At 42.2% G+C, this 20,260-nt stretch overlaps 1 protein-coding gene across 5 annotated transcripts in view; it reads right to left on the reverse strand.

Annotated features, from left to right (window-relative positions):
• Positions 1–20,260, reverse strand: part of Large1 (LARGE xylosyl- and glucuronyltransferase 1) — a 452,006-nt gene that overhangs the window by 201,279 nt on the left and 230,467 nt on the right. For all 5 annotated transcript variants that reach the window (NM_001429168.1, NM_001429166.1, NM_001429167.1 and 2 more), the window contains 1 exon segment: positions 10,357–10,480. In NM_001429168.1, the coding sequence (NP_001416097.1) occupies positions 10,357–10,480 (124 nt within the window).

Raw genomic sequence — 20,260 nt, forward strand, 5'->3', positions numbered from 1 at the left:
CATCTACTTATACAGAAGAGTGTGTGTATGCGCGTGCATGCGTGGATGTTTATTCACACTGGTTCATTCACACATGCTATTGTATACGGTAGAAGCCAGAAGCCAGAGGATAATTTTCTGGAGTTGTTTCTCTCTTTCTACCAGAAGACTGAACCTGGGTCCTCAGGCTTGACAGACAACAAGTAGCTTTATAACCCAAGCCATCTCCTTGGGTCCCAAGACCCATTTTGATGACTTCAGATACCTGGGTAATGACCTATGATGGCTTGTTTGTTCTGAGTATCCACACCCATGAACTGTCATGACCCACTGTCCTGTCATTTGTGCATGAGAAAACATGGATACTATTTCTGGGTTCTTTTCAATTTTACTTAAATGTATGAACATATTTTTTTAAATTTTTTATCATGAATTAGTAAAACATTTGATTATGTTTAAACTGCTTATACCATGTTTATAAGTTACATGCTACCTCATTCATTCTTAACATTTTTGTTCAGTTCATTATCAGTTAAAAATTTCAATTAAAATAAAATACGTCACATGTCTTTAAACATTGCATTTAATTGTATAAAATTAAACTGAGGACCTGCCATGTTGGAACATGTATTTAATGTCAGCATTTTGGAGGCAAGGCAGGTAGATTTCTGTGTGTTCAACTTCAGGCCAAGGCTACATAGTGAGCCTCAGCCTTAACAAAAACAAAAAATGCAAATATAATTAAATTGAATATACTATAAAGTGTATCTCACTTGTCTCGCATGTATACTTGCATTCTCTCCACATGTACTCATCTCCCACCTGCCTCAGGATTCTCTTACCTGGTTACCCTAGGCTAGCCTTAAACTCAAAATTCTCCTGTCTCTGTTCTCCAGAGGGCAGTTATTATAGGTATGTGGCACTGTGCACAGACTCATTTTTCTTTGTAAAATGTAACTAAAGAAAACGTAAAATTCTATAAATCATGCCCTACTTTATTCTGATCAAACCGCTTTGCTGGTCAGAGTCAGTCTTTTAGGTTCTATAATTTACAACAAGAGCCTTTGAAACAGGGGCTCCTTGAAAACATTCATTTCCTCACCTGGATATGGTGAAGACAGCATGGCTACCTCAGGATGCATTGTGGACTAAAGTTAGATTATATTTCGTAAGCCTGTCATTCTGCATACTGTCAATTCTTATTGATGGGAATCTCTATTTTAAAAGAGGGACTGTGTTTGATCCCTGCAGCTGAAATGTTCATTGAGTAGTGAGCACTGACCAATGGGCTCACTGGCTCAGGGATCATTCATTTCCAATATGCATATGGTACTCATCATATGGACGGGGTCCTTAATCACATCATGCTACAGGTGGGACATCTCATGCCTTTCTGCTTGACTTACTTAAAAGTCCCCAATTTCTAAAAAATTTCAATGTATTACCCCAGCAGCTCCCCAAATTCAACAAGAGTCCTGAGCCCATCAAACCATGTAGGCAAGGGCTGTGCTTACTAAAAGTGTGTTCTTGCTTTTCATCCTATTTTTGTCTCTTTATAAAGTTCTTTAAGCCTCAAAGTCAATTATGCCAACCATACTCAAATGAGGTTGGTTCTACTTGAAGATGTTGGCAGGTGGGTTATATGGCACAGAGAGCTGTCTAAGGTTTGTAAAAGCTGGAGCTCATATTGTCTCCCAGGTCTGCTAAGCAGTGATCTAGTACTGTTCTTTTTTAAACAATGCTTCAAAAATAAGATAAGGTTCTTTAAGAAGACAGAGAGAAATCAGGCACACGGAAGCATTTCATTCTTCAAGACGCTGAGCTGTGATCAGGATGATAAAAAGTACTGAGAATGAGAAGCTGGACGGTGCTCATGACGGAACCATCATCGTTTTAGGCACTGAATAGCTTTAAATGAGTTTAGTAAATCTCTTAACTTAGACCCATGATTTTTCCAGATGGGAAAGGGCACACACAACATAGCTCAGGAAAAACTGTGGCATGTATGTCATGAAGATCCACTGTAACAGAGATATGAGACAGAGAGAAAATGGATGACAGAAGACATCTGTAAAGACACTGCTCAAAGACATATCTAAGTTGTGTGACGAGCCCGTGTATTGTCCTTTGTGTTTCTGTTAATGCAATAAAGTAATAGGAGAGAAGAGAGAATTTGGTAGATATGTCGAGTCTTTGAGAAGGCAGATGCTTGGCTCAATTCTGTGTGGCCTCAGAGACAGAACTTGTAAGGGGTGCTTTATAACCATGTTTCGCTCTAAGAGCTGGGCACAGAACTGACTTAGAGTCCTTGTCTACAGGTTCTCAGGTTCTAATGTAGAAAGTGACTATGCTTACAGATGAATCAAATATAGATTTGCACTAGGTTTTCAGTAGTACACGGCCAAATGGACACACTCGGAAAGATGAAACTCAAGGCAAACAACACTGTGGGGATTTTTAAATAGGACACAGATTCTTTGGAAGGAAATGACATCAAATCATTGGAAGTATTCAAAGATGAACTAATCATCTGTGCACCAAATAATACATGAAAACATGAACTTGTATCAGAGGACTGCCATGTTCTTTCCCAATAAAGAATCCTCAGAAGGAAACGAGTCCCGTTCTTTAAAGGGCTTCAATTTAGCTGGATTTAGGGGTGCATGCCCTTAATCTCAGCACTCAGGGTTCAGTGGCCCAGAGGCAGATAGATGTTTGTAAGCTTAAGAACAAATTGGTCTACACAGGAAGTTAGTTTAAGGCCAGCCAAGGCTACAGGGTGAGGTCCTGTCTCAAAACAAACAAAAGAAAAAGACGTGTGATAGCGAAAAAAAAAATATAATGTCCTAAGTTCAAAATGAAGGGAGGATGAGACATAGAGAGATTACTTTGTAAGGCTGATGGAGTTTTTGTTGGCTATCTCCATAATTATATACATCCAGACCACTGACTCATCTTCGATACATAAAATAGAGATGTTTTTGAGTCTATGGCACTTATCCACCTATACCACGTATATCCTCTGATCTTGCCCTAATTCTCTGTAGACAAAGGCCAGAGACATACTTGTTGGTATGGGAATCAGACCTACTTTTCAGAAACTGGACCATTAATCCATAAAGCATAAAAGCATTACAGAGCATGAGTTAATGGCACCTGTCTTGGTTCTGCATCTATTTAACCCCTGTCCGCATTCCTGCAGCAAAATGAAAAAGAAGGAGGGGTATTAGTAAACGCCTATGAACCATTCTGAAGACTAAGCCATGAGGCCCATCCATTGAGAGGTCAACAATCACCTGGGTAGTAGAAGATATTGAGGAAGTTATTAATAACTGTCTTCAAATATCGATGTTTGATGTTTCTTGACTCCTGATGGGGTTCTGATTGATAGTGCTATTGTTAAGTAAAAAAAAAATGTAAATCAGAAGTTCATTTATTAGTCGATCACATAAATCGCAGCTGAGCAAAATCACCTGTCACAGAGCTCTAGCTGTTTCCTTTCATAGGATGGGGCTAACTGAGCACTGCAGCTCTCTGTTGCTACCCAGCATTACAAGAGCAATGGGAAACATGCCATTAGCAATCCCAATTCCAAATCTCAAGTACACTTTACTGCACACAGAACACTATCGCAAAGGGGAACTATGGTACGCTGAACCGTCTTAATTAAGGCCTATTTACAGGTGACGGTCATACAAGAAGGTAAGTGCCCACAGTATGGCAAGCACTGAACTTCCTAACATAAAACACCACGTGTATGCACTGAGACGTTATCAACAAAGGGAGCTATAACTATGGTTTGGAAGACTTAAGTGCTGGGCATTGCTCTGCCTATTGTAGCATGTATCAGAAAGCCACAAGATGTATTTCCCCTCTGAGTCCACTGTGTGGTATATCACAGTTGATCAGAGCCTGCACAAAAGATAGAACTGCTCAGGTGCACAGGGATATCCAGTCACATCAACTAAAGCACAGCTACCATCAGTGTGGAACCTCCACTCCAGGCCTAGCTTTCGAAAATCCAGAGTTTGGGGAAAAGGTCAATATTAGAAAAAAATAATTGAAGAGTCTTTGGGTTCCTTTCTTGCATTTCCAGGCCTAATTTGTTCAAAAATTTCTGAATATCATGTCTCCTTCAATACACAGAATCCATGTTTGCTTCATTTCACTGTGGTTGAAACTTCCGTGTCAGGAAATTTATCCTCCTAGGAAATGGGACCGGAAAGGCAGCAGTTCAACCTGGTCCACAGGGAGGAACAATAGAAATGCTCTTCTTGAAGGCCCACAAGAGGGCTGAGAGATTATAGCCATCTAAAGAGAACCTCCACTCTTTCCACAGAAAGCAGCACAAAGGCAATTAGAGATGAATGGGGACACCAATTTTCAGAGTCAACCATCAATGTTTTCTGTAACCACTGTCTTGAATTCCACTTCATAACCTCTGTGATGTTGGCATCAAGGCTATGGAGAGAAGCGGATAAATTAGGACTCCCCACCAGATAGGTGAACCATGAAACAGCCACTGACCCAGCTACGTCCCTTTGTGAGCTCAGGATCATCGGTACCCCATGGTAGCATGGAGGTGACTGTCTGTACCAGAGGGGGCAAGATAAAAGACTAGCAGACACGCAGAGCCTTGTCTAAAAGCTGGCGAGAACTGTTTTGCTGATTTAAAGCAAACTAACCATAGTAATGATCATTTAGTTTTGAACAAGGTCCCTGGATGAGAGTTCTGGGCCATTTCAAACCTCGGCAGTATCACTAGAGTGGGTTACTTTTATCCCCACCATAAAGTTCTGTTCCCAGCAAGCCATTAAATGGAGGCTTCATGCTTAATTCATTTGTTTTTAAGGGGCAGTGAGAAAAGGAACAGCATTGAGATCTTGGGGGACCCTTGTTTAACTAGACATATAGATAATATGTTATCCTACACAGAAAAGGGAAAGAGGGAAAGAACAGAGGGCAAGAATCAGACACAATGGAGCTAAGAGAGTTTTGGGTTTTGAGCCATTGATTAGACGTGGCTTCCGATAAGCTAAGATTTGGAGTTATTTATCCATATAGTGGGGATATTAAACTGACACCACAGAATTGTGGGAATCGGGAGGAGAAGCAGGGATATCATTAGGATCAATGTATTTGTTCTAAAGGAAATAGATGTCAGATGTAGCCCATGAGCCCAGGGGGCCCCAAAGGACAGGGGGTCAAGTACCCTAGCACAAGGGCATACGTATTTTCCGGTGACTGCAGTCCTTTCCTTCAGGCATAACCTTCATCTGTGCACAGTGAATTGTGTGACTTCCTGTCTTACGTCATCTCATTTCAAAAGAGAAACGTCAAACTTCACCCTGGGCATTTACTAGCTGCTTGATCTTAGGCAAATGTTCTGCAGTGCTGGGCTGAAGGTTTATGAATTATCTGTGAGATGGAGGTAAAACAATTTTACTCGCAAACCCAGAGGGTTGTCATGAGAAGTGAGTGTCCAGACGTCTATAAAGCTCTGTACCAAAACCAACCCCCCGGTATCTCTGGAGGCTCAGAGGTACAGGTTTTGAGCAGAGCTCAGGGCACAGAACGTACAGTCCTGGTAGCCTTTTGATATAGGGATCTGGAGGCTGGGGATGAACGGGCTATGCAAGCACTGGGACGACTGAGGAACATTCTATAGACAGCAGGGGTGGGCGGGCAGAGACTCGGATTTGCAAATCCAAGCTAATTGGTCATTATGGAGAGAAGTACACCAGCCCAAGGTGGATTTCCACAGCTTGTTTTTAATCATGTACCCTACCCTCATGAATTTCCTATTCTCTCATACTCCATCTCCAACACAAGCAGAGACATCCAGGGGCTCGCAGGAGCGTTTCTGAGAAATGCCATTTCCAAGAGCTGTGCAGAATGATTTCTCGGAGCCAGCCATATCAGGGAAGACTGTCCTACGTGTCTGTAGACGAGCTTTCTGACATACTTGTTGGATTCAGAGAATGCAGTCCAGGTCTGCTTCCCCCTGTTCTTCTTCCTTCCCAGATATTATCTAAAGGGAGACATGAGAGTGTGCTTTGTTCCCGATAGTTGTCATAGAAAAACAGTCATCCTACTTTCAGAGTGAGCTTGAAGCTAGCATGGGGATACATGGTGAATTCAAGGCCAATGAAGTCCGTATAAAGAGACTGTATCTGAAAAAGTGGGGTAGTCAGAAGGAAAGAGGGAAAAAAAATGCGTGCTTTCCTGTCCCAGGACTGCTACTAGGATATGGGCTGCTGTACACAAAACCACTATTGCAAAGTCTCAGGCAGGCTGCCCACCCAGACCATAAAACGCACTCAGAAACGTTGTGATTCTTTTTTATGATCAAAATTTTGCCTTGATATCCTTTGCCTAACCCAGTGCTGGAGATGCTCAGGGTAACCCAGGCCCACAATCCTAGCCACTAGAAAGCTGCAGCAGGATTATCATAGGTGCCACACTAGCCTGGGAAACAGTGAGGCCCTATCTGGAAGCAGAAAGTAGAATGAATGGGAGGCAACAGAGCTCGGCTTTACAATGCAGGCCTAACATTTTCCAGGCCCCAGGCTAAACCCCTAGGACTGAAAACAAAACAAAGGTAACAGCTCTAAATGCATTATAAATCAGCTACTTAGCAAACACTTTCTTAACCAGGCATCCAGCAAGGATCACAGCAGGGAAAAAAAAACCCAGGGAGCAAAGAGATTAAAAGGGTCTTCATTACCTTTCTAATACTGTGATAAGACACCAACCAAGACCAAGGCAACATATAGAAGAAAAGTATTTGAGCCTTACAGTTTCGGAGTATTAGAGACTCATACTAGGGAGCATGGCAAGGGACAGGCAGGCATGGCCCTGGAGCGGTAGCTGAGGGTTCTATAAGGACACAACTATAAGATATTGAAACTAATGGGAAAGCTATGGTCATTTGAAACCTCAAAGCCTTGCCCAACAACACACTTCCTCCCACAAGGCCAAACCAACTAATCCTTCCCAAACAGTTCTACCAACAGGTGACCAAGTACTCTGACATGAGTCTACGGGAGTCATTCTAACCATTACAAACAACAAGGGATGACAGATTTAGGTGTGTGGTGAATTTCCTGAAGAAATATATGTAATCCTGCAAACTCAAAGGACAAAGAATGCCCATGGTGATAACAAAAGAGGCTGTTTCCCACAGTAGCATAGGCTCAGGAAAAACAAAACAGGGAATGACTTAGCAATGAGGAAAGAAAGACCAGAAAACAGAATTTAATATAAAAAAACGAAAACAAAACAAAACAACAACAACAAAAACAAACGACGGAACAGCTGTGATCTTGCTCTTAATGGGACCACAGAGGACCTTAAACCAAAAAGAGCGGTGTCATGCATGAGTCTGCCTTTTCAGAAAACTGAACCTTGCTATTGTGCAAGAATAGTCCTGAGAAAGGAAATGTGAGCAGAATAGAAGGCAAGAGATGACAATGTACAGGAAACGACCATGAAGCTTGGATACCAGGGCTTAGCGAGGGAGACAGGGCTCAGCTAAGATACGGGGATCCACACAGGGAAAGGAAAGAAAAACCAAAGATGAGCATCTAAGGCAGACGAGGGTGCCATGAGCCAGGAGAGGGCAGATGCAAGTTGGCAGAGGTGGTCATACATGAATGTTTTTCTGTGTCACCACTAGTGCCCTGAAAACGCCATGTTCTATACAACATACCCGTATTCATTATCCTGGTAGGATGTGGGCATAGAAACCCTCAGATAGAGGAGAAATCTGGGGAACAGGTAGAAAAAAAAATTATCAGGAACCTTCTATAGAGGAAAGATTCTAGAAGACAGTACCATTTTTATTATATCAGTACGAACTTTTTAAAAATTATTACACTTTTTTAGACCATAAAAGCTGTAACTGAGTTAGGAATTGGTTTTCATTTCTTTTCTACTGCTGTGATAAAAATCCAAAACCAAAGGCAACTTTGGAGAGAGAGGGTTTATTTGGCTTATGAGACCTGAACGTAATCCCTCATTGAAGGCAGAATAGAAACAAACTCAAGGCAGAAAGAACCCTGTAGGGGGAAACTGAAAGAGAGATGATGGAGGAACACTGCTTCCCGGGTGGCTCTCCATGACCAGCTCAGCCTATTTCTTACGTAACCCAGGACCACCTATCCAGGGCCAGCACTGCCCCGAGTGCTGGACTCTCCCAATCAACCCTATGTCTTAAAATCAATCTTACACGGGCATTTTGCCAACTGAGGATCCCTACTCCAGATAACCCTAACGTGTGTCAAGCTGACAAAAATCCACCCCGGACAAACACAGTGTGTAAAGTAACAGGCAACTGTTCTGGAGTAGAACCATGGACCCTCTCTGTTCCTCTCCTCTCATCTAAGGCTCAGGGACTCAGGAAAGCCCTGGGCTCTGCCCCTTCAACATCCTAGGGTCCACGGGTCACATTCCAGGCCATGGGATCACTAGGATCCACTACAGCATGGATACCACACGACCTTGGGATTCAGTAAGTGGTTGAATTGTTCAGTGTTTATTTTATTATGAGACAGGGTTTTTGCCATGTTACTTGCTAGTCTCCAATTCTTAGGTTCTAACAATCCTCCCACTTTAGGCTGGGGCCACAGGTTCTAGCCACTACTTCTGAAAAAGCCAAGCATGTTTAAGAACCTGACAAAGTCACAAACACTATTTCTTCCCTCAGTGGCTGGCTTTACCTCAAATCATCCCACAAATTAGCTAGCCAAGACTCAGATGCAAATACACCATTTTCCTGTGGAAAACAAGTATTTGAAATTAAAACATAGGGAAGGCCCTCTCCCCAAGGCTTTTGTTTTTTCTTTTTCTTTTCTTTTTGTTTTGTTTTGTTTTGTTTTGTTCTGAGACAGAATCTCCCTATACACTTCAGGTTCTCTTAGAGATAGATATCCTCCTGCCCTGGACTCCCAGTTTTCTACCATTACAGAAATGTGTCACCCTGTATGGCTGCCTCTGTGTTGCTAAACAAGCTATAAGTTGACTGGGACAGAGAGTGATAGGTGTGGAAACAGGGAAGACCCTCTTGCCACCTCTGCTCCTCCTCTCTGGTTTCATTTCCCCATGGTATTGCCACTAAGACCCTGAGACATAAGGGTGGCTTTTTACCTTAATTACACCAGCAGTTTGCTAAGTCTTGTTTTTACTGTTCTTAGAGTATTAATGAATTTTAGCTTAGAATACATTGGAATGGCACATAAATTGTGACAACCCCCAACTGCAAATTTCTTAACATCTTGATCAACCTCTGTGCCTGGAATATGTGAGAATCAGAAATTCTAGTGTGCATCAACATGATCTGTTAAAATGCTACTACTCGGAAATGCAATATGAAGGCTTTGTGGCTCTAAGGAGAATCAACTTGCCAGAATCAGCCCCATCCTAGGAGCCTGGTCTTTTCAAGGTGATCAGAAACTGTGGGCCAAAGTTTTACTTTAGAGCTGTTCGTTCCTTTAACTATAGCAGTGTGCCAAACTTGCTAGTGTGTGAGACACCCACCACACACCACCTACTATGCACCAGAATATGCTCTCTCTCGGCTTCTTACCTCATTAAGGAGATGCTGCTAGACTCCATTGGCAGACTCTGCATTACAGCATTAACACAATAAAGTCATGTGTACATCCCATGCTTAGGATCTATGCCAGTGTCTTACAAAAGATAAACGCTAACCACATCCCGTTTTAATGTAAATTTACATTCCGTGTTGGGGTATATTCACAGCTACCTGTGGCTGCATGGGGACTAAGGACCATGAATTAGACAGAGATGAGAAGGACAAATGGCTATGAAGCTCCTGGCTTATTCCTGGAAACAGGAAAGCATGGCAATGCCACTGAGTATAAAGGATGGGAGAGACCTGACAAGACAACAGGGAGAGCAAGCATGAGAGAGGGAACAGGATGAGCAAAGGACGACAGCACTGGCGCGAAGCCGCATAGCACGGTCTCTCTAATATTTATAGCTATGTGTTAGGGAGAACTCGTAGGAATGACAAAAGATAAATAAGGAGCCGAGTTGGGAGCCAAGTCCATGGCCTTTACTTAGATCCTGATCTCAATCATCATGGAAGCAAGGTTGCATTGTAGAAGAACTTTAGGCAAAGCGATTAGATGACCACGTGTCTTCTATTGGTTAAAATACTCCACAGGTAGTAATTATTCAGGATAATCTTCTTGGGGCTTCAAAATATATTCTTTCATCAGAAACTCTTACCTCTGAGGTCAACATTCACCTCAAGAGGTCTCTGTCCTTGCTACAGTTTATTTAATGATTCCCCACCAAGGCTCCCAGCTACAGGAGACCAGCAGAACTCTCCTCCCTTCCTCCCTTCCTTACCTTGAGCTCATCAGCGTTATAGAAGTCTACTCGGACTGCAGGTACCATCCAGGTCTGGAAGAGAGTAGCCAGGATCTGCTCCGCAATAGAATCAGCAATGAGGTGGAAGTGCAGAGGGTTCCGCCTGTTGAGAGGAGAGGAGGATGCCAGAGGAGCATTAAGGGTCATGGTTCTAGTTGCAAAGTCACCCCCTTCCAAGCAGATAATATGGAATACTATCCTCAGGCCACTGTAGAAGTAAACCAGGCATGTAGCTCTACAGTGTTTCTTGGTGATAATATTAGAACTGCAAGGGAGAAAAGATATCACTTCAGCCTTGAACTTCTGAGTGTGGACAACCACGGACCAAAAAAAGTAAAATCCAATTCTTACATCTGTTGTCAAAATGCCATAACTGTAAAAATTTTAAGCAGGGCACAAATAACAATTATTGACAACTTTTGCACCCACCAACTTGACGTGCAAAAACATGACGGCAGGGCCTTACCTTAAACTGGTAGGGGTGACTGGCAAAATACTTCTCCATTACCTCAAAGAGAAGTTGTGTTTTCTGCTTTTTCTTTCCCAAAACAAAGCTACGTGCTCATGCTGCACTCATCTGCAACGTCACCGAGGAGACTAGCTTGCCTCTTTTGTCGTGAGTCCTGAAAGCTTTGATTCACTCAACTATCTACAGCTTCCAGCCTTTCCTGGACTGTTCTGGATAGCGCAACACAGGGCAGGGATTCAGGGGGCTTTAGTAGTTTGAATATAAAATTATCCCGATTTGACTTAGGTGACTGAAGACTTGATCTCCAGATTGTGGTACTCTGTGGGTAGGTTGTAGAACTGTTAGAGGATAAGACTTTGCTGAAGTGAGTGACCGAGACTAAGTCTGAGGTTTCGTAGCCTAAGCTCACTTCCTGTCGTGTTTTGCTTCCTAACGGCAGAGATGTACTGATTGGCTTTGTGTTCCTGACTTCCTCTTCAGGAAGAAATGTATCCCCTCGAGTCTGCAAGCTATAATAAACCATTCCTTTCATAAGTTGATTTTGTTAGGGTATTTTCTTCCAACAAAGAGAAAAGTGACGATACTGAAAATTGGTACTAGAAAAAGGGTTGTAAGATATGTTTTGAACTATAGAGTAAATCCCTCATTAAATCGTTCTGTCTCAAGTTTTTTTGTTGCAATAGAAAAGTAATGGATTCAGGGGAAAATGGAATGAGTTTTAAATCCAGGCCGGGCTCTTCCTGCAGCCTTTTCCTGAGTCTGGTAAGTGACAAGACAGTCTGCCTCCATCTCAAAGAGAAGCCATTTTATAGTAGAGACAAACTAGGCTCATTCCTGTTTACGATCAAACCTTTGTTTCTCAAGGATTGAGATAGAACGACAAATTGTTCTTTACTGTATGCTCCAGGAAACAACAACCAGGCCTTGGTTTCATTTGATTATTATGATCTAAGACTACCTGTTGTTATGTCTGCCGTATTATAACCACCTTGCAAACATATCTTTGTTTTAGGAGGTCTGATTCTGTTTTTGTAACCCCTTCTATTTTGCCTACCAAATGCCCCATTTGGAAACCCTCTATTGTTGAGCTATAAAAACCTTATCTTCCTAGTACCCAATGCTAATGTCTTGATTCTGGCCTTTAGGGAGAGACAGAGCTTATACAAACATAAACAACCCAAAAAACAAAACAAAACAATCCACCAAAAAACCAAAAAAGCTAGTTTTAACTAACTGCTTTTAAAAGTTAATTTGGCCATGGTGATTTGGGTTGGTAGTCTTTCTCTTCACATCCCACCTTTCTAGGAATAAACAACCCCAACTGTCTTCTACAACCCTGCTATCTACAACACTCTCCATTTAGAGGTTCCTAGCTGGATCTCAGGCTTTGACGTATCTTGGTTCCGTAAAAAACTAATTTTGAACCTTGGGAAGTTTTATCTATGTGTCGTTTTGAGACCTGCAAAAAGTGATTATTATTACATCAATCTATCTATCTATCTATCTATCTATCTATCTATCTATCTATCTATCTATCATCTACATCAATTGGTCTCAAGTATATGAAGCAAAGAAAACATGTTGGAAGCACTTGGTTGATGACGGCTATCAAGATCACATCTAACCTTTGGTGATATCTCATGAATATTTTACTTCTTTCTCATCGCTATTTCCTCATTCAACACATATTTCGTTCTACAAGTCCAATATTCTCTCTAAAATGATCTCATTCTCTGTTCACTGAGGGATACCGTAAGATCCCACTCCTACACTGAGCTAACAAAGATTTTAAAGATCTCACCATCATTCTCCTGTCTCTGTATTCCCATGACTGTCTCTGGTTCTTTCCTCAAAACAAGCTCCAGGGTCATAAACTCAGGGCAGTCTTCTTTAGCTACCCTACCCAAAACAGCCCCATCTCTTCCTACCAGGCTCTATCCTCAAAGTTAGCAATGCTGGTCTCTGATGTAGCTATGCATTCTCCCTCTGGTATAATTTAAGCTGTCTGAGGTCAAAGCTCTTCTATTTCCACAAGTCACCAGTGTTGTTTCCTTTCACTGCCTTAGTGGGACTTGGAAACTGCATGGTCGACGGCAGCTCCAGAACTGCACTCTTCTGCATGCTTGTGACCTCTTCTTGGACTCTCAGAACTCTGCTGGTATCACTGCCTTCTGCCTTGTGCTCCCAAGATAGTGAGATGAACAAGGAAACCACTGTGGTTGTAAGAGCCCTTATACCCTACTGCATTAAGACTGAACTTCGGGACCTCCACTTTGTTAATGATCAGTATTTTTGCACAGTTACCTTCTCATGCAAAAAATTACCTTATCTTTGTTTAATGAAAATAAGCGGATTAGCATAGGCCAAAATGACCCAAACTCCACCACAATTTGACAAAATTAACTGGCACTTCAGTAGAGAAGCATTTTGAAGGAAATGGAGGAGAGACTTTTTCTTCGTTGGCTGTCATAACTGGTTTATAAAACTAGAGTTTAGCTGCTCTGCTTAGGCAGTCATGGGGCCCATGGTGAAGTAAGTACACAAGACATATGAAACCTGCATTTGTAGGAAATATTAAACATGAGTCTTTTCTAATCAAATACTTGGAAAACTTGTACTTAAACAAGAAATTAAAATCTGTTTACCTACCCCAACTTATAAAAGTTTCCTTTTCAAGTCTTTCAATATAACTACTCCTAAAACATGGGACAATCTTTGCTTACACAAAGGCCCAGAGCTGCGTTGTAGGAATTCCGTGGCCTGGAACAATGAGTGACCCTTTCCCCCTTGAAGCCCTGACTCCGTCCCCCTGCCTCCTTCATTCCTTATGTACCAATTCTTTTATGACTGGCCAACTGAATAAAACCGTGAGCTGTGAGGTAGGAGCCGACAGGGAAAAGCACGGTCATCGCCTGAATCAGAATAAACATCAAGTATCTTCTTGCAATGCGCTTGCTCTTTGGGGCACACATTCGGAATCAAAACTACAATTTTGCCTCATCTAGATCCTTCATCTGAAGAGGTGGTCTCTTTCTTTGTGACTCCAAACTTATTTCTTACACAAGGAAGAGTGACTCTGCTTCTAAGGACAGAATTTGTATAGTGAATGTGAGCTCCTTACAGGTTCAGGCCTTCATGTACTAAAAATGCTCAGTCCCAATAAAGACTACTTCAGTGTCCATCTAGCTCCTGCAGTAGCTGGGGCAGGGCAGCAGGGAGGTTTTCCTCCCTGCTCTCAGGAGTTTTTTTGTTTGTTTGTTTTATCATTTTCCCTTAATAGATGTATATTTGCTCTCCTCAGCCTTGTCCTTACTTCCCATTTTGTCCTTATTCATCTTAGGCATGGAAAAGTAAACTCTGACCTCACAGGCTTCAGGTAACTTTGGTGAAAATCGCCTGATCCTCAGACATCCTACATCCCCAAGTTGAGTCTTAAATAGCCAAGAAGTCTATGCTATTCTCATAAATCACACATATTTTAGATTTGGCATCTAAATCAGAAAGAAAGAGAGAGGAACAGGGATAAACAAGAATTCACTAAACTAAAACAAACAGACAAAAACAAAGAAACAAAAAACCCTGGTTGTCCCTGCTTACTACAATGTGGAGGATACAGAAGGCCACTTGCAGATCCAAAGGAGGTTTCCTCAAGAGCCTTATCATCTCAGCACCCTAAAGGTCAGGGTCACATGGAATACAGTGTGCTGAAGGAAAAGAAGGAGGGAGGAGGGAGGGAGGGAGGGAGGAGGGAGGGAGGAGGGAGGGAAGGAGGGAGGGAGGGAGGAAGGAAGGGAGGGAGGGAAGAAGGGAGGGAGGAGGGAGGGAAGGGAGGGAGGAGGGAGGGAGGGAGGGAGGAGGGAGGGAGGAAGGGAGGGAGGGAAGAAGGGAAGAGAGGAAGAAAGAAAGAAAGAAAGGGACAGAAGGAAGGAAAATAAATAGAACTTTTGTGCTTGGAAGGACATAAAGTAAAAAACATTGCTCAAGAGTAGGAAAAAATATCTGCAAGTGAGTAACTGATGAGGGATTTGTTAGGATGATAAAGATCTTTTACAACACAAACAAAAAAAAGACAAGTAAGCCAATTAAAAATCCTGGAGAGGCTCTGAATAGCCATTTCTCAAGAAAGATTTACAAATGGTCAATAAGCACAGGAAAAGACACCCAATCTCATTAATTCCCAAGGAAATGCAGAATGTAAGATCACAATGAGATGGCTCTGTACACCATTAACATGCCTAAAATAAAAACACTGACAACAGCTTGGCTGGGGAGGACTCGGAGCCAGTAACCATTACTCATGGAATTTAGAAATTTCTTTAAAAAAAAGAAGAAGAAATGAAATGAAAATTAGCACAGAAATATCATTTCTGAGCTACTCAGCAAATTCCTCTCCTAGTGATAAACAAATGTGAAAGAGTGTGTGTGTGTGAGAGAGAGAGAGAGAGAGAGAGAGAGAGAGAGAGAGAGAGAGTGTGTGTGTGTGAGAGAGAGAGAGAGAGAGAGAGAGTGTGTGTGTGTGGTCTAGAAAGTAACTCTCCACTGATATTCAGGCAAGCAACCCTAAGTAAACCAAGTGGACTAAAAAGAGAGGAGGGGCCAGTGATGACTTGGGTTTGCTTTTGCTGTTTTTTTGTTTTGATTTTAAGCAGCAGAGCTTTTCTGGACTCTTGGTGGGCTGCAGTCAGGGGCTAGGGTAAAGAATGGACTCTACCTCTAGGTGGAAGCATTAAAGCCTCAAAGAGGTCAGGGACCTGGCTATGGTACCATGAAGATGAGAGTGGGTTTACCTTAAGATAATGGTATTTTCCTTCCCCCAAAAAGTCATGCCTCCTAGAACAGTCCCTATGACCTGCCATTCAGTTCAGCTTGCCTGGGTCCTTCTGTTAGAAATCAAGTGGTTACCCATGCTGCCCTCACGGACTCAGTACCAGAAGCTACATCACCACCAGACTTAGTTGTACATACACCATCTGCTGTCTAGCTCTGTCTGTCTGTCTGTCTGTCTGTCTGCCTGCCTGCCTGCCTGCCTGCCTGCCTGTCATGTCCCTGCCCAGAGACAGTCTTCTGCTCCCTCATCTCCAATAATGTCCAGACTAGGCAAATCTGAAGAGAGAGAACAGACTGAAGACTGTGAAGTGAGAGGAATGAGAGGCTAGTGACAGATATGTGGGCATGTTTAGGGTAGACGATGAAAACAATCTACTATTCGAGAGCGGTGAGGGCTAAACAATGGCCAATTTATCAGGGGTACTGAATGTTTCCTTTTACCTTTGGCTCCTAATTCGGGAAGGTAAGAGTGGATTTTAATGATAGAGCCTTGCAAGTACCACAATCCTCCAGAGGGTGTGAAGCCTCTGTCTTCTCTTTTATTCAAAAGCAAAGGAACACCATTTAGGCAGATGTTAGGCAAACATTGACTGCAAAGAAAATTTCACAAATGGAAGTTAATAAAAACTCACTCACAAGGAATGATCTTCTCAATATACAATTAAAAGGTGTTTAGTTTTAGAACAGCATCATAGCTAAGCTAGATTTTTTTTTCTTTACACCAGTCACTAGTTATAAATACGTTTGGAAAAGCACAGCCCCAGACTCATGGGAGAAGGCCTCTTCTTAGAGAGGTGGCTTGGTCCATAGCCTAATACCCAGTAGTCTTATTTGCCTGAGTACCAATATCCCCCTGGAGGCAAGGGACTGCTCCATCTCCAGGCAGATTCCGAAGACTACGCTTTTAATGAGCAACTCTTCCCCAGCCTCTGTTTCCTTAACTGCTCCCGTGTTCGAGGCTGGAGTGCAATAAACAGAGCAGTGCAGAAAGCAAAGATTAAATCAACGCTTTGCTGGCAGAACCTTGCCAGAAAAGTGCCAAAGTTCCCAAAAGGCAATGCAAGGCCCGCTTCCATTACAATTCGCAAGGCTACAGAAACTGCGATAATCCTTATTTATTAAGTTTACAATGCAACAGCAATTTTAGGTAATGAAGAGAGCCAGGGAGAGCAGCAGCAGCCCTCAGGGAAGCATTGACACTTAGGACTATTCCAGAAGAGTCCCAGTAGCGGGGATCTGGGGTCAGAGCATCCTTGAATTGAAGGAGGCTAAATAGCCACCATAATATGGGAAAACTAGGGGAGAGCTTAATTCACCCATTTATTAGATAACGGAGAACAGGGCACCTTTCTAGAAGAACCAGCGGGCTACAAGGAATAGGGAAAGCATTATGAATTGTAGAGGTTGGCGGAAAGGAGTCCAGAACCAATGGATCGGCATCTGCTCAATAGTGACCTTAGATGAGCACAGAAGCTCTGTGAGCCTGGGTTTTTCTAGTTATAGAATTTACTGTGCTGAGTAAGAGAAAGTCGAGTTCAGTAGTCCACATGAAGCTCAACATCTGAGCAAAGATCCTTTCCCCTCGTTCCTCTACAGGCAGCTATGCGATCAGAGGCACCTGTCCTTTGTCCAGACTGTCTTAAGTCTTATTAGAAACACAGACGCCTGAGCTTTTAAATTCTTTCATGTATTCAAGACTTAGGATCTCACAAGCACAAGTTGTCAGGGGAGAAAAATGATGTTGGGCGTTGTAATGACGATAACAATGTCAACACCTCCAATAAACTGATGACCCTTACTAAGGGGAATGGCTGTGATATCGAAGGCAGGGAATCCCCTGCTACTTGTGGAGACAGAAACAAGCTTAAACTCAGCCCTGTTCATCCCCTGGACCTGAGATCTTGAGCAGTGGGTAAGTCACCTTGGTTCTCGGTTGTCCTGTCTATGACATAGGACTTAGCAACAATATCTTACTTCAGCAGACGCAGGAGAACTGGGAATTTTAGTGTCCTGACAACATGTAGAAAAGAATTTGGTACAGAGCGAGGGAGTATTTGTTGAATACAGAAACAGAGGGATCTCTCTGCGTATTTTAAGCAGGGCTCTATGGCTGGGTGGGGTGGGGAAGAGCAGAGCCAATGTTCAAAGATGCATGCTGATTGCCTGGGAGCACAGCCTCATTGAGCAAAAGCAAAAAAAAAGACCATGTTGGCCCACTTGCTTTGGTCACATCCTATGCACTCTTTCTGACCCAAACTGCTACTTTTATAGTGACTATACACAAGTTTTCAAAAAGGTTTGATAATACTTGATGTTATATGTTATATTTAAAACACACACACACACACACACATGTTTGTATGTATGTATTGACAATTCATTAAAAAAGAGGCTATCAGTTTCACAGAGAAATCTTCAAGGAAGATTCTATGGAAGGGCTTGAAGGAGATTATAATATAACCTTACATGGAAGGGATTATATTATAATCTCAAAAGTAAAAGAAAAAAGAGCTTAGGTCATCCTTTTAAGACATAGATCCTTCAGTAGTCATGTGGCGTAAGGGTCTTAGGCATACATTCTGAAATTTCTTTTCAGAAGGTTGGAGAATATTCAGTGCCACATTGTTATTTAACTGTGCATGCCAATCTCTTACTATCTTTTAAAATATAGCATGTCCACTGTCACCAAGCGTATTGTAGAAGTAAAATTGATTTGACATAACAAAGAAAACCTTAAATGAATATCTATTGAAAGCCTAGTCTGGAAAATAAATCTAATTACTGTAATTAACAGGGAAAGCCAAAAGAAACATCCTAAACCACAATTGTTCGTTATTACTGACATTAGGAAGGTATTTCATTTGTCAATGAACATCATAAACCGCGACTATGCCGTTGTCATTAACATTAGAAAGGCACTTCATTTGTCAACGTATTTGATCATCTTGTCTTCATCAATCCCAATAATGTACTTGGGAGGGAGGAAAGCTATTTTTAGCTGGACTTTCTCAGCCGAAAGTCTTTCAAACATCCTTTTGTTTTAATAGCCAAGCTTACTATCAGCAGCAAATTAATTCACAATCATTCTCATTTATATAATGTCAAGGTGAGGAAGGGACGCCAATCGTTATCTTGATCGGTGGAGCCAAGCTCTCATCGTCATGGTGCAGACTTCATATTCATAACTCACGCTGCCAATGAGCTCTCTCCCAGATGTGCGTGCCTCCGGGAAAGGATGTGCCTTCCACAGCTGCTAATAAATCTGCTATCTTTAAACTGAATGTCTTTGTACTGTACAGACTGTTTATCCGCAACAACCACCAGATTCTAAGACGTGTAGGGGAAGCGACAGGAAAGAAACTTTTGTAAAAACAAACAAACAAACGAACAACAACAAGCCCCACAAAATGTGGATTTTCCAGATGTAAAAATTTATCATAATTGTGACATAGAAGAAGAAAAAAAGAATATCTTTGATCATACAAACTCCCTTTCCTGAAAGAAGAGGCTTTTGGACTCTTATCTGTTGGGAGCTCTCGTCCTGGAGACAAAGAAGAACCACAAGGCTGAGAATTTCCAATCTGGCTCACGTGCGGTCTTCACGGTGCCTGGACGCAAGCAGCAATGAGGGTGTGGGGGGGGGTCACAAAAGTTGGAAATTACATAGTGAATATGGCCATGGCAAAAAAAATAAATAAATAAAAAGATATTTGACTTCACTTGAGAAGACGCGGCCAATTTCACCTGGCATTCCTAGGACCTCTTAAACTGTACAACTGAAATCACAGTCTCGATGGGTCAGGAGGAGGAGGAAGATTTGCCAGCCCTTGTTCCTCATTAATTTTGTTAGACTTTGGTTTGTTACTCATGTTCATCTCATCCTTGATGGTGGAAGGTACAAAATGTGGTCTTTGGCCAACAGGCCAGCTGACTGGAGACACATAAACAGACCAGTACAAAAGACATGCCAGGGATGTCAGTAATGGATAAAGGTTACTACAAGAAAAGTCAGTTTGGGACTGATCCGATCCACAGCAAGTTAACAGCTAAAACGAAGGGTTAAAACAACTCTGCTGAAGGCCTCTTGCTGCTATCGCGACATAAGTGCGAACGTAAATTCAGTCTAGGTTTGTTTCTTAGGCAACTTCTTAAAAATCTTCAAGTTCCTTATTAAAAGACTCCCCCAGGAACACTTGATAAACAAGTGAATATTTACTGGTTGAGATTTTTGTAAATATCAAGGATACAGAGAAATAAGGCATAGTTTCTGTCCCCAAAACGTCCATATTTCTGCTACAGAAGCAATTGTGACTAGTTACACAGAGATCAACATAATACATATGACAAGATGGTGAGCGGGGTTTTATGGACTGCAGAATAGAAGCTTAAACACTTACTGAGGGTCGCATCCGAGCTTCCTTTATAGGTAGGGCATGTGTGAAATCTTATAATGTAAGAAAGCAAGTGATGGCTTGGGACTGGGGAAGGGGATGGGGGTTGTCAGAGCAGGAGAACACATGATGGGGAGATGAAGGAGCTGCAAACAGGTCAGAACGCCAACACATAAAGTCACTGAAGGACTGGACA

Source organism: Rattus norvegicus, chromosome 19, assembly GCF_021556685.1.
Source record: "Rattus norvegicus strain SHRSP/BbbUtx chromosome 19, alternate assembly SHRSP_T2T, whole genome shotgun sequence".
NCBI lineage: Eukaryota > Metazoa > Chordata > Mammalia > Rodentia > Muridae > Rattus > Rattus norvegicus.